The sequence below is a fragment of the Coturnix japonica genome, chromosome 9, assembly GCF_054131305.1.
Source record: "Coturnix japonica strain WE chromosome 9, WE-NBRP24, whole genome shotgun sequence".
NCBI lineage: Eukaryota > Metazoa > Chordata > Aves > Galliformes > Phasianidae > Coturnix > Coturnix japonica.
Window position 1 is genome coordinate 7,506,307 of NC_140671.1, and position 23,442 is coordinate 7,529,748.

Here is a 23,442-nt window from a genome sequence, read left to right on the forward strand (position 1 = left end):
GTGTTATTCAAGAGCCCTTTGCTTTCCAGGTGCTGTGATTGCTGAGTGATCCAAGCTGGACCCCCCAGTACTTTTAACTCTTAAGTTACATAGAGCTGCAGAAACGTGCTGTTTTATTAAAGCACCTTTGTTGGGCTCTTTTACAGATGTAAGGCGTGGGTAGTGGCAAGATTTAAAGCAAGTTATTAAGATGGGTGGAGTAAAATGTAAGGTAAATATGAAAGTTCCGGCTTTGTATTTCTTTAGCGATTAGCTTTTATTTCTTTGAGTAGCCTTGTGGAAAGAAAGTATCCTGTGTGTAATGCAGGATTGGTGCTGTGATTTTTTTTTCCTAATGATTCGACATGTGGGCTTCCTTTGCTTTGTACAGTGTTGTGTGTGGGGAGAATGGAAGGACAGGGAAAGGATGTTTGAAACCAAACACCAGTGTGGAGATTTCGCTTTGATGTGTTCCAGCAATGAATGTGTTAAACGTTTTCATCAGAGACTTAGGGAAAAAAAAAGAAAAGACGAAGGGGTGTATAAGGAGGATTTGCCAGAAAATTAGTTTATAAAAGAAAGTGAAAGCTGCCTCTTATGTTACAGGGCAGGGAAGACAAAGTGCACTGTTACCTTTGTCTCAGCTTTTCGTCTTAAAGAATGTAATTGTCGATCGCAGGAGGCAGAGCCCACACTTCGGTGAGACCTCCCTCCCTCCCATCACTGCGGGATCCTCCACTTCTCCCTACAGCAAAGCAGGCGCCTTCACAGGAGGACTGAGAGCTTTCCAGGCATCCCTGGCCGTGCAGGAGTAGACATGACGACAGGAAGGATCTGCTGCTTGGTGCTGCTGACCCTCGGGGTGCTGGCAGCGGTGGTTGTGCTCCTGGTCACCTTGACTCAACCCAAGTGTGGTCCTCAGCAATACCTGCACGGCGCTGTGGCTGCTGACACTGAGACCTGCTCTAACATTGGCCGGTATGTGCACAGACCTCTTGGTTTGTCAGTTTGTGTTGTGTGTGCTGTGGGCTTGAGGTACACGTGGTGTCTGGGAGCAAGTTGGGTTTCTGTCCCATCCCTGCTCCTGGGGCTAAGGAGGGGTGTCGCTCCTTGGGTGCTGGTTGCTGGCAGCTCAGAAAATAGATGGGGATCTTCCTCTGATGCTTATCTTAATTACCTAATGTCTCATAAATGGCTTATGGGGAGGTGCAAATATTTATAGTGTGGGAATGCAATGTTGTTTTTAACAATGGAAAAAAGAAATCAACTTACTTCATGGTGGTAAGTCTGTGGGATAAGTGGCTTAGGAATTCCTTATGAAAGGAGGGAGAGGAGTTAGTAGGGATCTGCAGCCAGGCCTCAGCAGGGGTGAGGAAGGTAAGCAGGTGGGATGGGATAAGGAGGGGTGGACAGCCCAGCCTTTAGGGAGTGTATTTCTGGACCAAAGCCTGCAGCAGGCATATCTGCTATTATGAAAGGCACTAAGTATTGGAAAGCAAAGTGTGGATGTAATTGAAATTCAACCAGGATGGTGTAAGTATGGAAGGCATGCTTACATTGCTGGAAAGGAAAGATGTAGGTGTAAAGAAAATCCTCCAGCTGCCCTGGTCGTAAGACTTTAGTTTGCACAACTTCTTTTGCACATATTCTAACTCTTAATTGTAACTCTTACTGTTAATTCAGTTCTTAAACCTTTGTATGCATGAAAATGGAAGGATGGAACTTAAACCTTTACAAGCTGCATGCAGCACATGTGGATGCTGAAGCTGTGTGCTCTACCCTGGCTGGAGGAGTGAGGCAGGTGTTGGTGTCACTGCAGAACACTTGTTGTGGATTGTGCAGTGACAAACTGGCAGCGCTTGTGAGTAACTGGCAAAGGTGAATTGTGGCTGTGAGTACATCAATAAGTGAGATTTGTTTTTTATGCTATGCCCCAGGTTAGGTCTCTTGTTTAACCTAGGCTGAGATCTTTAGCCTCACACAGGAATTTTGTCACAGCAGTAGCAATGAAATCCAGTTTCTCCCGGCAGTCTCAGACATTAGGTCCTGCTGATGCCACTTGTGAGCTTCCACTTCTTTTGCCACCTAACTTTGGCTTTGGTGAAGCCAAGCATCATTCTGTGCACAGCACTAGTGCCTTTCCATACTGTGCCCAGCCAGTTAATTGAATGGCTTTAAGATCACCTCTCTGCAGCTCAGTCATCTCACTCCTAACTCACATCCTCTATGTCTGAGGCAGGACGTGACTGGCTTCTCCTTGCTTGCTGTGTCTAGGGAGCACCAAGTGCCAAGACAATCATTTCTTTCTTGTTTTCTGAAACCCAAAGCTCTGAGAAACAGACTTTTGGGGGAATCTGTGCTTGTCCCCTGCAGCTCAGGGATGGAACAAGCTAAGTTCTACTGTCATTGCCAAAAAATCCCAAGAGAATTAATCTACCAAAGATGGATAATGCTTCTTGACATACATGTATACATACATACAATACATAGATGTATATAAAATATAAAGCTTATGTTTTTTCCCCTCTCAAGGCAAGCAGCTTTGCTAAATTGAAGCGTGTTGTCGGAACCGAAGACATCACTGGCTTTAGATATGCACACTTACAATTTTCTAGAGAAATTTAAGTATTAAATTAAGTAAAATAAGAAAACAACTTTCCTCAAACTATTTCTTGTTGATGCTTTTAGTGGAAACATATGTAAAGAGTAACCTCCGCTGCACATTGGGGAAAAACAAACTAATTAGGCTTCATGATGAAGTCATATAATCAAATGAAAACAATGTGATGTGATTGAACCTATCAGCCTGCCTGGTGAGAGAGGAGTAAATGGCAACCAGGCCCCAAAGGCAACTGCACAGGGAGATTCAGTAGTGCCACTTTGTCCCTGCTCTCCCCTATAACTCTGCAGTCCCCCTGTTTGCTGGGGCTCTGGGCTGGCCCCCAGCCATCTTTTTAATATCCTGTAAATCCCCTTGTGCTCTCAGAATCCCATGTGATGAGGGATGCTCAGAGAACCTCCAAGTGCAGAGTGGGCTCCGTGCCTAATCTCTAACTTCCCTACAATCTTCATTCTTTAATCAAGGGTCTTATTTCCTTTACAAAACAGAAAACTAATGACCCAAAGCATATACTCTGCTGTCCAATATGCATTGAGCTGTCATTAGCAGTAATGAATTTCCTGAGGTGTTACATGATGGTTTAAGCGGCTGGTAAAGCAGAATCTTTGTGCTTCCTTGACAGAGCTTTTAAGTGAACTTAATGAGAGCAACCAAACCTCTTGTGCTAGATGCAACAGTGTATTTTAGTAAGTGGGATGGTGAGCTGGGGAAAACACTTCAAGATGCCTGTGTTTCTGCATTCCATCATTGCTCAGCTATGAAGGAAGACTCAGCAAGGGAACCACATAGCTCTTATTTCCTTATTACAAAATGGAAAGAGGGGAGCAGAGCCATAGCTCTCATTTGCTTCTTTTTCTTAATGTGTGCTCAGCTGTTATCTTCAGGCTTCAGTTTCTCATCTCTGGACATGGTGTTTGTATACTTCAGGGTTGTGTGAGGTTGAATTGTCTGAGATTTTTATGCAACTCTTTGGCTCCCTGCAGAAAGCCAGCAACCTCGGCAAGATTCCAGCATCATTATCCTTATTGGCAGGTCCCGTGCTAGACTGGCTCTTAGCTATTGGCGCCTGATTTGCACTGCAAGAGGTTGAGTCTCTTGCTGCAGATGGTTTTACTGCTAGAAAATGGGGACTGAAAGTAAATATTGAGCAACTGATGAGTGTCTGTCCTCTCAGGCACAGTCAGGGGCCCTATTCTGGCAAAAAAAACTTGCCCCTGGATGAACCTCAGTGAGGAGGGATGGGAGGCTGAAAGAGAAGACAGAGCAGGCTTCAGAATGAAGATGTGGTACCAAAGTCCACCTGAGTTAATTTGTCTTTATGTCAAGAACCCATGAGAAGACTGGAGCTGATTGCCTGGCTGCAAGCAGTACCCAACCCAGCGTTCAAATCCAGTTCTGAACCTCTTGTTTCTTCCTGGCAATGGAGGAGGTTTTTGTTTGTTTTTCTTTCCATCAACCATGCAAAAAACTTTATATGCCCTTCCTGTGTGCTGTTTAAATTCTGCTAGCCACTGCTCCTCACCCATGTGTTTCCCAAATGGAAGACACAAGAGCCAGTAGGAAGCCAGGGAGGAATTTAGGAGGTGAGCTTGTTCTCAGCAGTGAGATTTGCTGCAGAGAGGTGAGCTGAGCTGAGCTGACCTGGCCCTGCAGCTGCCTCAGATCTCACATCTGCAGCGTAGTGCAGCATAGACCCTGGGAACTGGCTTCCTCTGGAACAAAGACCCCCCTGAGGACAAGGCACTGGGAGGATGAGAATTTAATAGCAAGAAAGAAAACAGTTTGTTTCCTGGGAAGCTGTTCTAAGCAAAGGATCTGCTGTGAAAACCCTTTTCAGTGACAACCCATCAGCATTTCTGAAACATCTCTATATCCCAAAGGATTTGCCTTCCCATCTTGTATTTCATTAGTTCTAAATTGGGTAACTTTTATTTTAACACAAACAGCTGTTGCTTTTGCTCCTCATCAATCTTAGTCAGGCAGCTCCTATGGCATAGGTGGTCTTAAAGAGGAAAAAAAGAAGAAAAAACATTAAAACCCCAGCGTTTCAAGTGTATTTCAAATGGCATCAGCTCCTCCTAGCCCAGAGCACAACTGCAGACTTCAGTCCAGGGCTGCTCGATTTGGCTGCAAGGAGGATGTGAGAAAGTACCATTATTCACCCTTCCTGGGTGGGTGAAGCACTCTTTCATTGCTGCTGGAACAAGACCTGATTGTTAACATCCTCTTCAGTAGGGAAATGCGTTTTTACTCCTGACTTTAAGGAAACGCTGTTAATGACAGAACCCTAAATCTGAAACTAAGTAGCAGGAAGGATATTGTTATCAACTCTTGCCAGCTGTAGTGCTAAGTTGTCTCCAGAGAAACCTCATGAGGTGCCAGACTGTTTTGCTTGTAGGGTTACATTTCTCTCCACTGTATTGCGTTATAATTATTCCTAGCAGTGATGCAAATAAAGGAAGGCAAACTAATCAAACAGGGAGTGCTCTTCCAGTTTGGCTGGTCAAGAAAGATGTAATGGCCCTGAATTCCCCAGACATCACTTCCAGGGAAGTGGCAGAGTTTTGGCTGAATGCAGGCAAGTCAGGCATGGGGGGCTGAGGGTGATGTGCCAAGAACAGGATCAGAGAACAAGTTTTCTTGCCTTTCAAATAGGTTGGAGGGAGACTGGGAAGCTGACGAGACTGGCAGCCAGTCTGCAGACAGCACAGTGTGGCTGTGGGCCTTGGACCCTGCTCAGATCGTGGGTACCTGGAAAGTCTCCCTTCCCCTGAGCGAGTAAAAAGTTTGTTCATATCTTTACATGTGGTATTTGCTGCCAGAGGTGACAGTGAAGAACAGTTGTCACACAGTAGGAATATAGTTGGAACTTCTGGAAACATTCTCTTTCTCCTGTTATCTTGTTTATACCATGGAGTGATTTTAATGGCGGGTAGTGGCCAAGGACAAAGCAAAACTTGCTTAGCTTTTCTGTCCGTTTGTTTGCTGCTGCTGTTATTAATGGTAACACCAAGAAGTCACAGGCAGGAATTAGGGCCCCACTACACAAGGCACAAGAACAATTGAGATTATCTCTGGCTTTCCTGTCTTCCTGAGGTGCTCACAAAGCCAGCTCTTGGGTGTGATCCATCTGAGAACTGTCAGGTATCAAGGCAGGATGGAGTAATTCAGAGCTCATAAACAAGCACTTTATTTGCCTGGGGCAGTGCTACTGAATCCTCTTTGCTGACTAACGTCCTCCTCCCATTGGTTCCTTGATTTTGGTAGGGATTTTGTTTCACAGCTCTCAGCTCCTGGAAGAGGTCTGTTACCCTGACAGCCAGAGGCACCTTTTGGGATCAGACCTCTTTTCTCTTCCCTGATCCAAAATCCTGATCCAAAATCCTATCTTGTGTTATTCTGACTCTGTTTTTAATTGAGAGTGTTGGAGGGCAGGAGCATGCATAAACTCTTGTTGAGAAACCCTCAGGTTTGTGTGCCTTGTACATACTGCCGTATGTACATTCTGCATTAGCAGCAGATAAAGGGTGTTTTTGCACGTAAACAAGTATTTGGCAACACCAAATGATCTTAGCACCATCCAGAAGTTGAAGGCAGGCCACGTAGGTGTACAAACATTAAACAGATATGTGTACTGTTGTCACCTGTTAGAGGAGCAACTGCTCACCTTTCCTAGCATACAACAAGCTGTGACACAGAACGGATGGGGATCCTCACCAGGGAAGGCTTCTCCAAGCTCCAGTGTTTCTGGAGACAGAAAGAGCGGCAGGAGAGAATCTGGGTGACAGGCAGTGTAGGAGTGCCACTGCTTTGTACCTGTGAGTGACAGATGTAACTGATTTTCCTCGCTAACATCTGATTGCAGCGCATTACATTTAAAGTTGTTTTTCACTTAGATTTATCTCAGGACTTTGTTTCTCCCTGGCACTAGGCTTTGTACGTGGGCTTGGAGGACCATTGTACCAGGTCAGTGGTCCTTCACTCCTTTCCCAGCTTTCTAATATGCTCCCAGGCCTCCTGCAGGCATCATCCTGAGCCTCAGTCACCCCTTCCACGGTAACATTTGGGGAGCAGCTTGCTGCTAGGGGGCTGAAAGCTGTGCAAACAGAAAACCCCATGGTTCCCTGTGATTTCATTACTCCCCAGTTGTCCATATACAATTTCCTTGCAGGCAGCTGGTCCAAGGTCACTTAAACAAAGGAAAACCACTATCAGTGGATCTGTGGGTAGCATCCTGTTCCCAGCCCCGTCAGGTCCCAACAACAACAATGGATGTAAAATAAACAGCAGTCTCTCTGTGCACTCTGTGTTCCTGCCACAGCCTCTGGGAGCAGTTACACTCCAGTCAATGAACTGTTCTTCCACTTATTTATCATTCTGACTTTGCCATTTCTAAGCAATACCCCAAGATGAGCACTCGGAAACCTTCTTAGCAAATAGCAGGGCTGGCCACTGGCACTGTGCATGAGGAGACCCCTCTTCACCTACATCGTATTTTCACTGAAAGATTTTGTTATGGCAGTGCTTGAAGGATGGTTTGTTCAGACATGTTTCTCCAGCTGAAATTCTCTTCTTTCAACAGTGTGGGTCTGCCTTAATGCCCTTGTGATTTTTGGTGTGTCTGTACCTGTGTAGAAACGATTGTTTTGTGGTGGTTTATTTATTCTTGTTCTTCTTGTTTGATGTGGGTTTTTTCTTGTATTTATTTCCCTTTATTTGAGGATAAAGGAGGATGGTGGGGGGATTTTTGTGCTACAGAAGCCTAGGAAGGCAAGTTGCATAAACAGTGATTTAAGGTTTGAATTCTGTGCTAATTGAGATGGTGATTCTCAGGAGTTTGCTTCATTATTCATTATTTCTGCTTCAGTGTTTCCAGCCTGTTGACTAGCATATGCCTTTTGCTGGGAATGGTAGGTGGGGAGTCAGAAGTAATTTGTTTGGTTCCAGCATGTAGATGCTCTCCTCTCTGCAGTGAGCATCCTCCTGCATGTCTGGGAGCTCCTACCCTTCCTTTTTATGTCAAGAGCAGCTGCAGTTCCCTTTGCCTCATGACTCCTTGCCCAGAGGAAAAGCAGCACAGCTCAGAGTAGGTCTTAAAGCCCTTTACAATTCCCTGAAAGGAGATTATAGCAAGGTGGGAGTCAGTCTCTTCTCCTGATTAACAGACAGGATGAGAAGGAATTGCTTCAAATTGAGCCAGGGAAGTTTCAGATTAGATATTAGGAGAATCTTCTTGATTCAGGCACTGGAATGGGCTGCACATGGAGGATTTTGAGTCACTGTCCCTGGATGTGTTCAAGTGTAGGAGTGGCACTAAGGAACATGGTTTAGTGGGCAGTACTGGTGGTAGGTGGGTGGCTGCACTAGAAGATCTTTTCCTACCTCAATGATTTTGTGATTTTCATGGGAGTCCTCCATTCCATCATCCCTGGATTTTAACTTTGTGGGTTTTTTCTTCCCTTTCTACTCCAGGGACATCCTGAAAAGAGGAGGCTCAGCTGTGGATGCTGCCATTGCTGGTTTGATCTGCACGTCAGTGATGAACCCTCAGAGTTCAGGTCTGGGTGGTGGAGTTGTATTTACAATCTATAATGCAAGCACAGGTATGAGCCAGCCCTGCACTCTCAAATTCTTTCATGTTCTTTCGGAGTAATTTCTTTTATGTAAAAGCTGTATACAAAACCACACAAAATGTACTTTTACTCTTAATCCAAAGCATTAATTACAGGAGCTGTCCTAAAAGCTTTCCACATGCAGAGCAGGGTTGAAGAGTGCAGTTGTTCATAGACAGAACATGAGTGTCGTGGTAGGGAAGGAGCTTTGAATTTAAAATGAACTGACTTTGCCTCTCCTCAGCCTGTAAAACAATCCCAGATTATATTTCAAAGTCACGTATCTGACTGGTACAGCAAGATCTGAGCTGCCACTTGGAGGAAGCACTGCCATGGCAGCAGCTGGGATTGGAGTGAAGTGTGTGTGCTGGCAATGAGGGTAGCAGCCCAGGGCTGTCATTGGTTTGGTGGAGCCCATGGGATAGGACTTAATGGGTTTGTCCTGCAGCAGCAGCTCAGGCAGAACCCGCTGCCATGGGGAGTATCTCACACTATCACTTGGTGTGGGCCAGAGTGACCATCCCCAGAGTGATGCTGAAATCTGCTGCCCCAGGAGATGCATCTTCTGTTCAGAAATCTGAATCCAGCATTTTCAGGGCCTGCTGGGAAGTACTTCTCTGTTTGGTTTAATCTCTTGCATTACTGTGTTCCTGCTTTTATGTTTTAATGTTTTTTAAACTGCCTTGGCTACCAAACCCCCCCAGAGCTTATAGATGCTGACAGACACAGTAACAATATCACAGTTTTGAAAACAATTCCAAGTAGTATCATGGAGTTGCAAGTCTGGAAATTCTCAGTTATTTCTTAAGCAATAGCATAATTTTTGGCAAAGCACTTATATTTTTTCCATCTCTTGGCAGAGCTGCTTTCCCTTCTACCAGCAACCCTTCTTTTCTGCTACCCAAATTATCCTGCTATGCAGGCTCTCATTTGTGGTACAGTAGCACCATGGGCTCGTGCAACAGACAGCTCTGTGGCCCGTGGTGGAAAAAGACAGATAGAAAGCAGATAAGGAGGAGAAATAATTAGGCTACACTTGAAATAAAAGTGTGTGACTTTCTTTTTTTTGGTCAAGTTTCCTGACACGTAGGTGTTACAAATATGATACAAAAATGACTTTGCATTGACGTCACTCAGAAAATGACCAATCAAGTAGAATGACACTCAGGTTTTATCTCTGACACTTCTCACTGGCAGAGGAAGCTGCATCAGATGTGAAGCAACATATCCCAGATGCTGGGATGCAGATGCTGGCCTTGTCCATGCACCTTTATAATCTCTAGGCAGGCACTGGTCAGTCTGCTGAGCTGACTTGCTGTGTGATGTTTACCTGCCTTTTGGAAAAGACTGTTATGCATTTTCTCCTTCCTTTTTCTAGGAACAGTCGAGGTGATCAATGCCCGTGAAACAGCTCCCCGAGATGTTCCTAGCAATCTGTTGTCTGGCTGTGCTGGTTTTCCCATCGGTAAGGACTGTGTGTAGTGCACAGAAGTAAGGATGGAGGAACTGGGGACCTTGGCTGGGGATTGGGTCTAAATTGCCGAGCTTCAGATCTGCTTAGCTATCTCTTTGTCACCTCACTATCACTTGCAATCACTCTGCATCAGTTTGCTCTTACCAACTGGCAGCAGGCACTCTTAATTCAGCAGCACATCTTGGATCTCTCCATGTTTCTTGCTGTATCTATTCTCCTTCCCTAGCACATTCTGTTTTGGGGAGTGTCCTTGTTCCTGGAGGAGTTTTTCTTGCCCTTGGAAGAAAAGCTGGAAAGGAATCACGAATGATTCTGGTTGGAGGCTTCTGCTCCAACTCCTGCTTAAAGCAGGGCAATGTCAGAACTAGAGCAGGCTGTTTGGAGCCTTATCCTGTCACATATTGTTATCTTCTCTGAGGATGGAGAGTTTCCCAGCCTTACTTGACTCCCCAGTTTCAGTGTTTTCATGCTCTGCATGAATGTGTTTTCTCTGATGTCTAGCTGCAGTCTCCTTTGCTGCAACATGCCCATTGCTTTTTGTGCTTTCATCATGCACATCTACCCTTCCTATTTTGTACTGGAAGAAACAATTGAACAATGAAAACTGCCATTAAAGGTCCATGTTCCGCCTCTGCAAATCCATACTTCGAGTGCTTTCAGAGATTTGTACTCCACAGGCCCATGACTTACCAGGTGTAACACTGCAGTTCTGCTCTCCAGGTCCCCAGTGGATTGCTGTACCAGGAGAAATTCGTGGGTATGAAGAAGCCCATAAGCGTCATGGCCGCTTGCCATGGAAATCCCTGTTTGAACCAACCATCAAGCTCCTTTCAGACCCACTTGTTGTTTCTCCAGTTATGGACAAAATAATCAATCACCGAAACTTCTCCCAAGTGGGACGAAACCTGTGGTAAGACCCACGAATTAAATTGAAGTGCAAGGAACACTGCTCCCTCAGCTCAGACCATTCTGCTAACATATAGCACAGGCTGCTGCATCTGCTGCTCAGTAAGTGCTTGCTATGGATAGAGAATAACATAAATGTTTGTTTTGGAGATCTTTTACTGTCAGCAATTTTTTCTAGTTCATAGTGGCTTGGCACAGCAAAACTTTTTGCTAAGCACATCTGCTCATGAGAGCTGGATGGATGTAGCCTGCCTCCATCTGTGTGGAAATCGTCCCCTGACAGCAGGGAGCTACAGCAGGCACTTATTCGGGAAGCCACACTGGTCTGAGCTGGGGTCAAACCATTAGATCCCATGGAGGATAGTCTGTCTATGGGAAAATGTGCCTGGTGTTGTGAGTAGCAGTTGGCTGAGAACTTTTCTCCATGTACACTGCACTATAGCACTGGCTTGGAAAGTATATGGTATATAGAAACTAAATCAGCTCTGGGTAGGAAAGAGGGTCTGGCACTGGGAACAGAATAAGCACACTCTGTAATCTGATGGATGTTCTTCTTTAACAGCCCATTGATTTGTGACGGTGAAAGGTTTTTGACAAAAGGAAAGACCTTCAGGTGGCCAGCACTGCAGCGGACGCTGGAAACTTTGGCAGAAAATGGATCTACAGCATTTTATGAGGGACAGATAGGAAAGGCCCTGGTGGAAGACATTAAGAAAGTTGGTGGGTAACAGCTATGTTTTAATACTAGTAGACAGGCTTCTTCCCAGCAACTGGGTGACAGTGAGGGGTTATCTGGGGATAGCCAGCAGATGACATTTACTCATTACCTGGGGTGATACAGGGTGAACACCTTTTCCTCCATTCTTGTAACCTAGGCCCAAAAGCAGGGATGAGAGCCAGCTACTATTCAGGTATTTGCCTGTAGCACTCATATATTGGCCTTTTCAGTTCCCTTAGGCTTTATGATGTCCTAGGACATCATAGTGTATTAGATAGTGTGTTAGATAAGGGCACAAGAAGACTCTGTTGTTCTAGGTAGAAGAAATCAGCGTACAGAAATGGCTCTTCAGAAACCTTACCAAGGCTCTGATGGTTCCAGCCAATAGCACCTTTTAGAAGCACATATTAACATGCTAATGACAGCTGTCTCTTTGGTTTTCTGTGGAAGGGTCTGTGATCTCAATGGAGGACCTTAAGGCATACAAAGCAGAAGTATCCTCAGCTGTGAACATTACCCTGAACAAAAACATCACAGTGTTTTCTCCTCCACCACCCATGGGAGGTGCTGTGCTCATGTTCATCCTCAAGATATTGGAAGGTAAACTGCTAAGAGAAAGTGTCCTGTAAGAGGTTTGCAAAGAGAATTGATCTACAGCATTAGAAAATTAATTGGCAGAAAGGGTCTTGATGAGCCAGAGTGGGCTCCTAAGCAGCATTATGGTTATGCTGTGCAGTAGGATGAGGAACTGGCTCATTCTTGCAGTGTTTCAGGATCAGGAAAATGTTTTCTCTGGAAGAGTGGCTGCAGTATTGGAACAGGCTGCTCATGGAACTGGTGGAGTCAAGAAACATGTAGAAGTGGCACTGAGGGAAATGGTTTAGTGGGTGTGGTGTTGATGGGTTGATGGTTGGACTTGGATGATCTTAGAGGTCTTTTCCAACCTTAATGATTGTATGATTCTCTTGTATGAAGTGAAATGGGGAAAGGAGGCTCCTTTAAACATTGTATAAAATTCTTCAAGAAAAATGAATGGCCAGTGGGTCCATTAACCAAATGAATCCATCCTCCCCTTTAGGTTATAAATTCAATGAGACATCAATGGCGACACCAAAGGAAAAGGGAGAAACCTACCATCGCATTGCAGAGGCCTTGAAGTTTGGCAATATGCTAAAGCCTGAGATGAAAGACCCAGCCTTCTCTGAAGCCAAGGTAAGCTACTGTAGTGCACAGGAGTATTGACAGACACCAGCGACACTGGCAGCTTCTTCTGTACTGCTTGAGAGAAGAGAAACAAGGGACTCCGTATGCTTTTTTTGTCTTTTCTTTTTGTGCTTTAACCCCAGCAGGCAGCTCAGCACCACTCAGCCACTTGTTTGCTCCACCCAGGTGAGATGGGGAAGAGCCAGAAAGATAAAAGTACAAGAACTCATGAGTTGAAATAGAGACAGTTTACTTGGTAAAGCAAAACAAGGAATTGCAACTTCCTACTGCAGGCAGGTGTTCAGCCACTCCCAGGAAAGCAGGGTTCATCATGTGAAATGGTTTATTTGGAAGACAAATGCCAACACTTCGAATGTCCCCCTCTTTTTCCTTTATTCCCCCTGCTTTTATTGCTGAAGCATGATGATGGTATGGGCCCTTGCTGTGATTACAGGCAGCTATGGAAATCATACTATCTGACCAGACTGTTGAGAGAGTCAGAAGAAAAATAGATACCCGTGGTGACCATCCAGTCGACTATTATAACTTATGGAAGTTAGCCTACAACCATGACTACGAAAGTAGAGGCACAAGCCACATCTCTGTTCTTGCTGCAGATGGCAGTGCTGTGTCTGCCACCAGCACCATCAACTACCCGTGAGTAGCCAAGGGGTTGGTATTTCACTAACATAGGCCTCACATCAGTCCTACAGGGTATGTGCAAGGCTTTTTACCATCAATGAAAAAAACAAAACACCGTAAGTTTTCAGTGATTTAGGCAATTTCTTGCTTGTGAATGCTTTTTTTTTTCATGTGATAGCAAAGGCCTTTGAGAATCAGCCCAAAGGAACACCACAGTTCACAAACATGTAACAGCTGGAGCTCTGCTGAGGTTCTGTGGGTTGAGCAAATCCCCACATGCACTTGTTACAGAAAGCTTATTTCTGACTCCAGCAGAAGCAAATACCTTTTGGAAACCTCATTTGGAGTGGCTGCAGGTTGGCAGAAGGCAGGGGTAACCCAGCAGGGTGCCACATTAAGCTACTATCATCCACAGTGGAAGAACACTGGTTACATCAAGAATGCTTTCTTCCTCCCTGCAGGTTTGGCTCCTTCATTTATTCCAACCAGACTGGGATCATTTTGAATAATGAACTTGCTGATTTCTGTACAGCAAAGACAAGTATTCAAGCAGGTGAGCATTTTCAACCTCAAAATAGAAAGCAAGGATGGAAGATGGAGAATCAGGCTGCGTACAAATGAACAGGGACTATCTACAAACTGTAGGCAATCTTTACTTTTCAAAGTCTAGATGAGAGCAAGTTTATTTCAGACTAAGTGGATAAAGACATGTAGCATCTGTGTCTATTCACATCAACACTTACATGGAAATGCAGAAGTTTTGGTTTCTGACAAGGGAGATCAGGGATTTAAAGAAAAAATGCAGAAGCTAATGATGAATGGGTAGGGAAGAGAAGAACTAAAGCAACCACTTAACACTGGTTTGTGAAATAAGCTGTCCCTGATGCGAACTGCCTTGGGTTTGCCAAGAAAGAGGGCATCAGCACTCCAAGGGCACGACTGCAGCTAATTGTTCATTATCTGGGTTGAATGACCTTCAGCTAGTCTTGACTATTTGCATGGTGCTCTGTCCTTCCTATTTAGCCTCTACTGTAAAGGGTCAGTTTCTTGTGAGGTGAGGTCTCAGCACAAGCAATCTAGATTTCTGGAAAGCTTGGGCCTTTTGAGCAGCAGGTTGGTTCTCTATGAGGAATGCAAAGCTGAAATAAATGAATCTGTGTGTCCTAATGCCCTTAGCAGACACATGGGATGTATAATACTTTCTGCCTTTGCCCTAGGAGAGAGGCCTCCCTCAGCAATGGTGCCTTCTATCCTCATCTCCAAGTCAGGAGACATGCTGGTGATTGGAGGGGCAGGTGGTGGCTGGATTATCAGTGCTACTGCTATGGTGAGTGAAGGGGTACTGCACGGAAATACCTTGCACCAATCAGCCTAAAAACTGAACAAAAAAACCCAAACATTTGCTGCTGTTAGTACTGCTAAGTGGATGGCAGCAAAGAGGGCCTGTTACTAACAGTCCATCCTCACCAGTTCAGCACTGCTGAACTGTAATTTGACCAGGAGATAATAGGAATAGAGGAGGTTAGGAAAACCCACAGCAGTTGCCAGACTTTCAGCATAGTGAGTCCCCAATTGTTCTTTTCTACTTGTTTCTTCCTGGGCTTTGACTCCTTGGTGCTTTGTTCTGTTTTCAGTTTAGAAGTCTCTAATGGCTGCAGGTCAGAGGTTATAGCAAGTGGTAGCTGACTCCCTCAATTGTTTTATAAAAGGGAAGAAGCTAGAAGAATTAAAGAGCAAATTAAGGAAGTTATTAGGAAGAAGAGCACCAAAATGTCATGGCCCCTAAGCCAAAACCTGGACATCTCCTGTTGGTTACCATGAAAGGATGCTTAGGCTAGAGTGACTTCTTATAGTCCAGCTTTGCACAATCCCATTGGCAGGATTTGGTCAGGGTTTACACCAGTGCTGAGGAAGACAATGTGGGGTTCAGGTTCTTGTTCAATATCTTCAGTTAGCATGGGATTTGTTTCATTGCAGGCCATTATAAACAAGCTGTGGTTTGGTTATGACTTGGAGCATGCCATTTCATCTCCCATCATGCATACCAACAAAGACAGTATCCTGTTTGAGGGCCACTTCAGTGAGGTGAGCAGCTTTAGCTGGATTTTCCTGTCATCTCCTTCTGATGGGAAGGAGAATGTCTCTGTAACTCTCCTGCATTCTGCTTCTAGCTAACTTCATTCTGCCTTGAATCATGCACTCTTGACCTGACCTTGATATACATACATCATTTTCACGTGTGGCAATGCTAAGACCTCAAGTCCCTGCCCCATTTACTCCATTTTTTTCTGCTCTCCCTTCTGCAGGATGTTAGGAACAGCTTGCTGAAAAGAGGACACAAAGAACAGAAAGTTGAACTTTCAATGAATGTTGTGCAGGGAGTTTCCAAGGAAGGAAAATGCATCTCTGCTTATTCTGATAAAAGGAAACTGGGGAAATCAGCTGGATATTAGCATGAAATGCCATCACAACGTCTCTATTCTAGTCAAAACCACAGGAGATAACTAGATTCAGATTCATGCATCTTCCACTGCTGCTGGAGAGCCTTGGTTAAGAACACAACTGGTTTCTTTCAGGCTGTTGCCATGATAAGCTTCTAATTACTGGGGCTCGGCAATGTGAAGTGACTGAGTAACTATAAGAAATGTCTGTAGGGTGAGGATTACAATGTCTACAATTACGTTTGGGCTTCCAGGTTGGGTTCGAAAAGAAAAGGAAGCAAAGCTTTGTGTTCTACCTCTTGGTTTTGCCATCCAAAGGAGCCCTACTTTTCTCATAGAATGGCAGATGAAATCATAGTGCACCATAGCACTAGCTTGCTGCCAAGCATGTTCTTTACTTTGAAGACAAAATGGATACCATGAGCTGAAGCCTTATTCAACCCTACCCCACTGGTCACTTAAAATCTAAACCTCCTATGGAGCAATGTGAAGTTGCTGCTCTGGGGAGGGAGAGGCCTCAGCTTAGTTCCTTGATGACACCTCTCCCCATCTATGCCTGTTCTTCCTCCTCAGTGCCTGCAGAAGGTAAGTTGTTCGGGAAGGCAGGTGAAGATAGCAGCTGAAGAAACACTGTATTGCTTTTGAAGCTTTATAAGGATATATATATTTTTTATATATATATATAATCAGAAGACTTATTTTGTAGGCATGAGCTTCTTCTGGTCAGGCAAATGCCAAGACTGCTGAAAAGTGCTGATGCAGTTGCAAAACCCTTTTCTTCCTTAGCCTGAGTATATGCTCTAATTCTCTGTTTACCTCAACTAGTCTCAAGTGGTCCCTAAAGATGACAAGAATGAAACTGCATGACTATTTGGAAGCTTCTAGAGGAGAGACCTGAACCCATTCATCTGGCCACAAGAGGTCCTTTGCAATTAACCTTGCTCTGCTTAGGATGGCCAAAGGAATCTAATGTTAAAACAACAAGTAATAACATCTCACCACGCACTTCTCAAATAAGCAACAACTTCCATTTTCTGAAAGCCTGTGAATTTTACTTTCCTATGGATGCAGACAGTACTGTTATGAGTGTTTTTGACAGCGAAGCTAAAGTAGGTAGGCACTAGCAGAGACCCTCCTCACCCCCCATGGTAATTGTCACCTCCCATGCAACCCTTGGTATTTCAACTACACGAACAAAAAAACCTTCCTCTGTAGCCACCAGAACAAGTATTTAAGCATGGACAATTAAAGTAAACCCAAACCAGACCATCTGCATGCGCTGTTGTAAACAAAGCGAGGTGAGTAATGACTCTATATTCTTAACAACAAATTTTGTCAGCACGTCCAATGCTTTGTTGAAATCTTGACCTTCAGATGAATTTTAATGATGTTCTGAGTGAAGCTGCCTAGATCCAGACATAGACAGACTGGATCCTGGCTTTAGCAAGATCTGCAGTTATTTCTAGCTTGACCAACTGCTTGGAGCTTGCAGAAAAGCAACCAAAATGGCACTGGCTAAAGGCAGGGTGAGCAGTTCTTGCTTTGCTATTAAGCCATGCTAAATCATGTCTCACTTCCAGAAAAACCAAGCCATATAGCAACTGATCCTCCTGATTCCCTTCACTTCTGATGTACCAAAGGGTAAAGCACACCTTAATTATCCAGCCAGTGCAGCGTATCACCTTTCCAGTACACTACTATCACTGCTACATCTCACAACAAAGCCTTGGGAATAATATCTGCAGACCAGCACTCAGTGTAATTTAACTGCTTTGCTATTAACCATTGAAACTGAGCCAATTAAGCAGTTTCAGAACCTGTCACAGATTTCATTTGCAAGGCAGAAAGGAATGCATGCAGATCACTCACTGTGGCAGTCATGGATCCCTCAATGACAAACAAAACATTTCGTGAAGCATAAGTCTATACCTCCTTCTCACCCTGCCACTTCCTCAGTGCTGCAGAAGCTCAGATGCTGATGCCAACAGAAGAGTGTTATAACTAGTCAACTTGCACAGACTTTTACAGCACTGCTGTACATAGGCTGCTCTATTTTCTAAGTCTTCTTTAAATTATATTTTTAATAAAGTGTTTTTAAACCTTAAACTATTACCTAACTTAAGGCACAAGCAGTTGTATGAGAGAGGACTTACCTCCTTACTTTCACTTTGGTTGGAGTTATATAAGCGCATACATTCCTCAGAATCATAACCCTATGAAAAGCATCATCTATCTCACTATAATTTCCTGCCTTGAAGCTAGACTCACATCAATTCCAGCAACTGCTGAGAAAGAGACAGTGTGTAATGCCTAGACCTTGAGGCTTTCATTTTCTCTTAAGTATGTTCTGTACTTTGTGCCTCTTACAGAAGTTTCCACCAGCTGAACAGATGCAATTAGTTACTATTACCACTGTTTCCAGGATTTCATAAACAACCCTTAAAGCCTGACAGCATCTGGGAACACTCATTTCTTGATCTTAGGCAAAGTTTTTATGACGTGACATTTCAGTCCATGCTGGTAAGAGAACACCAATACCTACTCATGGACAGGCATTGACACTGTTATCTGTTCCAAATCAGATACAGGTCACTGAGAGCTCATTGACTGATTAATCGCAGCTTATCTTCAAACAGCCAGCTGTAGCATGCTTTTTAGAGGCTTAATTTCCTCAGAATCCAGGCCTGCAGTATGATGGGGAAGGAAGCAAACTGAGGAAAGAACAGGCTTGTTTTGGGTATTTATATATTTTTTCAATCATAGCTTCATCAAAGGAATGAACAAGCAAAATCTCACAAGAACTTTGTTCAAGCAGACTCTCACCATCCCTTTTGGAATTATCAGCTATGTGGGCAAGAAAAATGTGACACCATATTTATTTGCTTTAATTGTGCCCAGAGTTTTACAGGTAGCATCTCTCCTTTAGACCTTCTCAACAAAAAACATAAGAAAGGTTGAAGCCTCTTCCCCAGTTACCCACTCATCTCCAATGATCAGCTGAAGTGAAAAGCAGAAAACATCTTTTATAAAAAGCAAAGAGTAGTGAGTTTGTGAAAGCTTATCTCCATTTGGAGCCAAACTTCCTCCTGTGGCACGGGTCTATTAGTTTACCCTTGGGGTCCTGTAACTCCTGTCTATACAAACAAGAAAGAAGTCTCTTCTCTAGCTGTGACAGGGACATTCCTCCTAGCTGAAACACTTCTTGCAGCTCGGGGGAGCCTGACCTTCTTCAAAAACTGGATACCCAATCATGGGATGGAGATGAGGCAGGGATCAAGCTCTTCAAGGCAGAACAGACTCTCCAAGTAGGTCACATCCTGGTAGAGATGTTGTAGCACACTGCTGTGGCACGAGGCACTTTGGTTGTGATTGTTGAGAACCTAAGTCCCAGCTCTGTCAACAGAACCACAGGCAAAATTGTTCCCTTTCTTGTTAAAGTCCCTGAATTGCAGACCTAAAGGATCTTTCCCCCAGACACACCTCAGTGTCACTAGTGCCCTGATGAAGAGCTGCGCTGGGTCAGTAGCCTGCAGGAATGCCACCTTTCCGGGAATCAGAGGCTGCAGCCCATCCATCATCTGTTCTGAGAATGGCTTGCACAACTGAAATGCCGACGGTCGCTCGTGTGGTATCGTGATTTCTCATCTGTAGTTGTTCTTCTACACCCTGAAATGCAGAAGTGCATGAGGACAACAGGAGAGAGTAACTGCAGGTGGACTGGATTCTGTGTCCCGAGTCCTCCATGTGTGCCCCAGCATGCAGTGCTTACATTATGTAGAACTATAAGCTGTCCTAGAACTATAAGCTGTCCCTCTTCTTCCATGGGACTCAAAGTAACCTTGAACAGCCCAGTACTGACCTGTCAGCTTTAATACTGCTCCCCTAGGAACATTTGGCAACACATAATAATTTTCCACATGCACATGTCTTCCCAACACTGTGAGACCAGCACCAGACAAAAAGCTCACAAACACCCCAGCCTCAAGTCAGACAAACCTTCTCTATTTGCTCCTCAAGCTCCGTGACATTGGGAAACAACTGATCATGAATTCTGGGCTCTTCCACGGCTTTCTTCACATCATAACCAAACCAGATGGAATTGATGATTGCCTGTGAGATGCAAAAAAGCCTTAATGTTAGCTCCTTGCCTTCAAAGAGACCTGATCCTCGCAGAAACAAAGGCAGAGATTTCTGAAGGTTGTTCACTAGAGTAAATGGAAGATCTAAATTGTAGTTCCCTCTGCTTCCAGCGCTCCCTCTCATAGGTACATTGCAGCAAGTCAGGTTGTATTTGCTTAGGATGATTCCCACACAAAGAGACCATCAATGGTTAAAATGAGCACAGGAAAAGGATCAGATCCTCAGGATAGTGTAGCTGGATTTATCCTGCTGTGAGTAAGGCACTACTGGCTTGTTTGGCACACAGCAGTCATCTCAGTATATACATTCACTTACAGCTTCTTGCTGCTGAGCAGCTGGTTTCCTTAAGCCTGGCCCATACCTGCTTGCTAAGATCACAGCTTGAAGCTGCTGGCAAGTGAAAATAACCTTAGCATCAAGAGCTTCAGAAGCTGCTTGTAACATCACTTGCAGAGACTTTTACCTTAGCGAGAAAACAGGATCCAGTGTGATGCTCTGAATGGCTGTGCACTTGCACAAGGAGACAGCTTTCTCCTGTTGTCACTTTGGGTCTAACTGGGCCTTTCAATGGTTGTCACAGAAGCTCATAGGGACCCTGCCTGGCAAAAGTTCTTATTTAGCTCTTCTGCACAACTTTCACCCAAAATATAGGAGCTTCAATGAGAATGGCTCTAAACTCAGCGATGAGTTCATGGAGCTCCAGAAGTCAAACCTGAACTAAAGTCACAAATCTCTTGCAAGTGATAAGAACAACACACCAAAGGAAAGTCACAGGAGGGAGTAATTGTGAGAGGCCCTTTGTCTCTCTGGCAGGAGTTGGGATTGGAGGCCAGTTAGGTCCCACTGTTTCAACACCCCTTGCAGCAGGAAGCCATGGCTACTGTCACATCACAGGCAGAGACTTGAATCCTTCACCACAAACACTGCCTCCCCCCAGCTTTGCTTTCCCCACATCATCACATACCAGTGCTGTTGCTGTGGTTATTTTTGCACCTCCAGAAGCACCGACCACCATCCTGATCTTTTTTGTTTTATCCACCAAAATGGAGGGGCACATGGAGGACAATGGCTGTTTACCTGTTGGGGACACAGATGCAACAGAGGCTCAGTTTTCTGCCTGTAACTCACAGAGTGCCAGCTCCCACTGCACATCTAAGCCCAAAGTTTCCATATCCACCTTCCTAACTCATCTCACATTTTGTTCATCCCCTGAGTGTCCCAGTGTCCCCTGTACACATCTCCTCCTCGCTACCGCAATACAAAGCTTAACCCTGGTCTTCTGTGCATGGGGTCTGAAGGTTCCTTCATCCGTGGTGCTGTTTCAGTTGGGGTTGTCTGTCACACAGCTGCCTCTCCAACACCATGGGACTTCTCTTTCTTGTCCTTTTACTTCCCTGCCTCCCTTAGAAGCATAGGTACAGGAAGGTGGACCACATTAGCTGCAATGAGATGGCTCTGCAGGAAGCAACGATGGAGCAGGGAGGGAGCTTAAGTTAGGGACACAAAATGGGTCTACCTGGAGCTGCCCTACAGGTCCCAATGGAGTACAGAGAGCTGGACAGTGCATACTAATGCAAGATATAATATCAAGAATAAGCTACCTGGTGCTATAAAATTTGCTGGAGAAGGAGGGATCCCAAATCCATTGATAATATGAGGTGAGCTGAAGTCATCCATCTCATCATTATATAGGATTCCAGTCACATTGGATAGTACATCAGAGCCAAAGCTAAACAAAACAAATTGGTATAGACATGTCAAAACCAGGAAGAACTTCAGGTGAATTACCGAGATGTGAAACCTGGGAGTAACTCTCCACTCCCTTCTGTTGGAAAGGACATTCTGTCACCCTTTGTGGGGAAGGAAGCAGTTCATACTGTGAAGACACAACTAACCAAAGTGGAAAGGCATACGCAGAGTGCTACGGTATAGCTCCCCTGCATGGAACCTGAAGACAGAAACAGCACAGCAGGGAAATACAACTAACTCCCTTCCCAGCCAGGCAGTCCTGCACTCCTTTTGGAGGCAGCTTAACTCAAAAGCAGACACAATTGGGAACAGCTGCCATTTTGCTTAGATGTGTCAAGCAAGAAACATTTTCTATGGACACAAAAAAACCCTCTTCCCCTTCTTCCCCTCTTCCCCCCCAGCTTCAGATCTTATGTACAGAACACAGCTCTTCCTGACAGCACCCAAGGCCAAACACTGCACTTCCAGGCCAGCTGCATTAACTCAAATTCCTTCCAGATGCCTGGGAATTCAGAGCCTGCAGCGATAACAGCGCTTATGGGAAAATCCAGATGCAGTGGATGTTTCCTTGGTGGGTGAACCCAATGTGACAGAGGAGAGGACCCCACTTGACATCTTGTGCTCTGACCCAACTACACGAGTCTCAGCAATAAGAACTAACCTACATGCTCAGCAGTACAAGTGCCTATTAACAGTGCTACCCATCACTGCCCTGCTACAGAGACAACTGCTCAGTGATGTTTTATACCAACCACAGAACCACCACTAGGAAGAGGCCTGCACAGAAGCAAGATCTGAGCTCATACTATTGGTTGATGGTGCTGGTGGCGGACACAGCACTGCCATCATCAGCCACAATGGAGAGGTGGGATGTGCCGGCACTATCTGCAGTGTAATATTCTGGCTCGTAGTATTCAATTGGATGGGAGGTGTTGTCTGTGATTTTCCTTCGGAGGCTATCCGCAAAGAACTCAGACGTCATGTTTCTGATTGCCTGTCAGAGAAATCCAATGCAGTTACTCAGCAGATTAAGAGCCATGTAGTTACGAGGCTGATATCCAACACTTCAGACCACAGAAGAGTGGCAAATCCCAGCAGTGAGGCTATAGTTTTCCAGCAGGGGTTTTCCTTCTTCTTGAAAGATGGACATTGTGCCAAAGAGCATTTTAAGCAGTCACGGAAGAAGCTGCACAATGTACCCCTCTGTGTGGAATTTAATCAGTATCCGTTACTGTAGATCTATGGAAAGCTGTCCTCAACACTGCTGTAAGATGTAGGCAAGCACTGCTACACTTGCTTCAGAGATGAGAGAAGAGGGATCAGGTTGAGAGGACTAGACCAAGGCTCTGGTCATTGCTTGGTAAGCTGCAAATTTGTGTCCATCAGGCTGGGCTGTGCTCAGATCCTGCTGCTTTTGGAGACTCGTGAAATAAAAGCACAAAGTATGAAGTTGGGAAAAGCAGGGGTCCTGCCTCACCCCTTCCCATCCGCAGATCCACTTACTATAGGCAGGACTGTGGTTAGAGAGCTATTGGGGTGCTGGGAGTATCATCTACTGAATAAGGCTCCAAAGACTATGAAAACAGGGAGGGTTAGCCCTGACTAAACTCAAGTGCTCCTGGTCAACTGAGGATTTTGTGTTTCCAAATAGCAGAAAAGTTTCCTTCATTTACATCCCTCACAGCTTAAGCCACTTGATATTCAGAGATATTTCAGTGCCTGTTTAGTCACCCAAAACCAATGTGTCATGTTCCAGTCAGCCTGGGTGTTGCAGAAAGAAAAGGCTTTTGCCAGGTACCTCTTCAATGTTGACAAACTTTGGATCTCCCAGCAAAGTCCTCTTGGCATAGGCAAAGCGAAAGGCCTCCGCGATGCGGTGGTAAGTCAGACCTTTCTTTTCCACAGTTTTGATGCTGTCAGCAGAGAAATTATATCCTGGCAACAGAAGACAAACCACT

The 23,442-nt window shown here is 44.8% G+C and overlaps 2 protein-coding genes across 14 annotated transcripts in view; one reads left to right on the top strand and one right to left on the bottom strand.

The window, feature by feature from the left end:
• The first annotated feature begins 364 nt into the window (after positions 1 to 364).
• Positions 365 to 17,701, top strand: GGT5 (gamma-glutamyltransferase 5). Of its 2 annotated transcripts, none has more exons than XM_015878268.3 (12): positions 365 to 957; positions 8,072 to 8,202; positions 9,590 to 9,676; positions 10,406 to 10,595; positions 11,154 to 11,311; positions 11,760 to 11,909; positions 12,388 to 12,521; positions 12,967 to 13,169; positions 13,616 to 13,707; positions 14,372 to 14,481; positions 15,132 to 15,239; positions 15,461 to 17,701. In XM_015878268.3, exons 1-12 carry the CDS (start codon positions 797 to 799, stop codon positions 15,605 to 15,607), a joined length of 1,671 nt encoding a protein of 556 aa, XP_015733754.2. In that variant the 5' UTR covers positions 365 to 796; the 3' UTR covers positions 15,608 to 17,701. The 2 variants fall into 2 exon arrangements, with proteins under 2 accessions (XP_015733754.2, XP_085365632.1); XM_085509506.1 differs by lacking the exon at positions 365 to 957 and adding an exon at positions 7,049 to 7,134.
• Positions 17,702 to 18,455: 754 nt separating this feature from the next.
• The window catches only part of GGT1 (gamma-glutamyltransferase 1), a 41,057-nt gene continuing 36,070 nt past the window's right edge, over positions 18,456 to 23,442 (bottom strand). For 8 of the 12 annotated variants that reach the window (XM_085509501.1, XM_032447956.2, XM_015878267.3 and 5 more), the window contains 6 exons: positions 23,283 to 23,419; positions 22,291 to 22,478; positions 21,337 to 21,464; positions 20,700 to 20,812; positions 19,592 to 19,705; positions 18,456 to 19,261 (listed from right to left, as the gene is read on the bottom strand). In XM_085509501.1, coding sequence (XP_085365627.1) covers positions 19,115 to 19,261; positions 19,592 to 19,705; positions 20,700 to 20,812; positions 21,337 to 21,464; positions 22,291 to 22,478; positions 23,283 to 23,419 — 827 coding nt within the window. In that variant the 3' untranslated portion in view covers positions 18,456 to 19,114. The remainder of the gene's footprint in view (positions 19,262 to 19,591; positions 19,706 to 20,699; positions 20,813 to 21,336; positions 21,465 to 22,290; positions 22,479 to 23,282; positions 23,420 to 23,442) is intronic. The other 4 variants (XM_085509505.1, XM_085509502.1, XM_085509503.1 and 1 more) reach the window with 1 other exon arrangement.

Bases quoted from the DNA above. Each gene is read 5' to 3' on its own strand.
- GGT5 (XM_015878268.3), top strand. From the start codon at position 797: ATGACGACAGGAAGGATCTGCTGCTTGGTGCTGCTGACCCTCGGGGTG. The intron at 10,596-11,153 runs GTAAGACCCACG...CTTCTTTAACAG, and splicing joins CAAGTGGGACGAAACCTGTG to CCCATTGATTTGTGACGGTG. The intron at 11,910-12,387 runs GTAAACTGCTAA...CCTCCCCTTTAG, and splicing joins CATCCTCAAGATATTGGAAG to GTTATAAATTCAATGAGACA.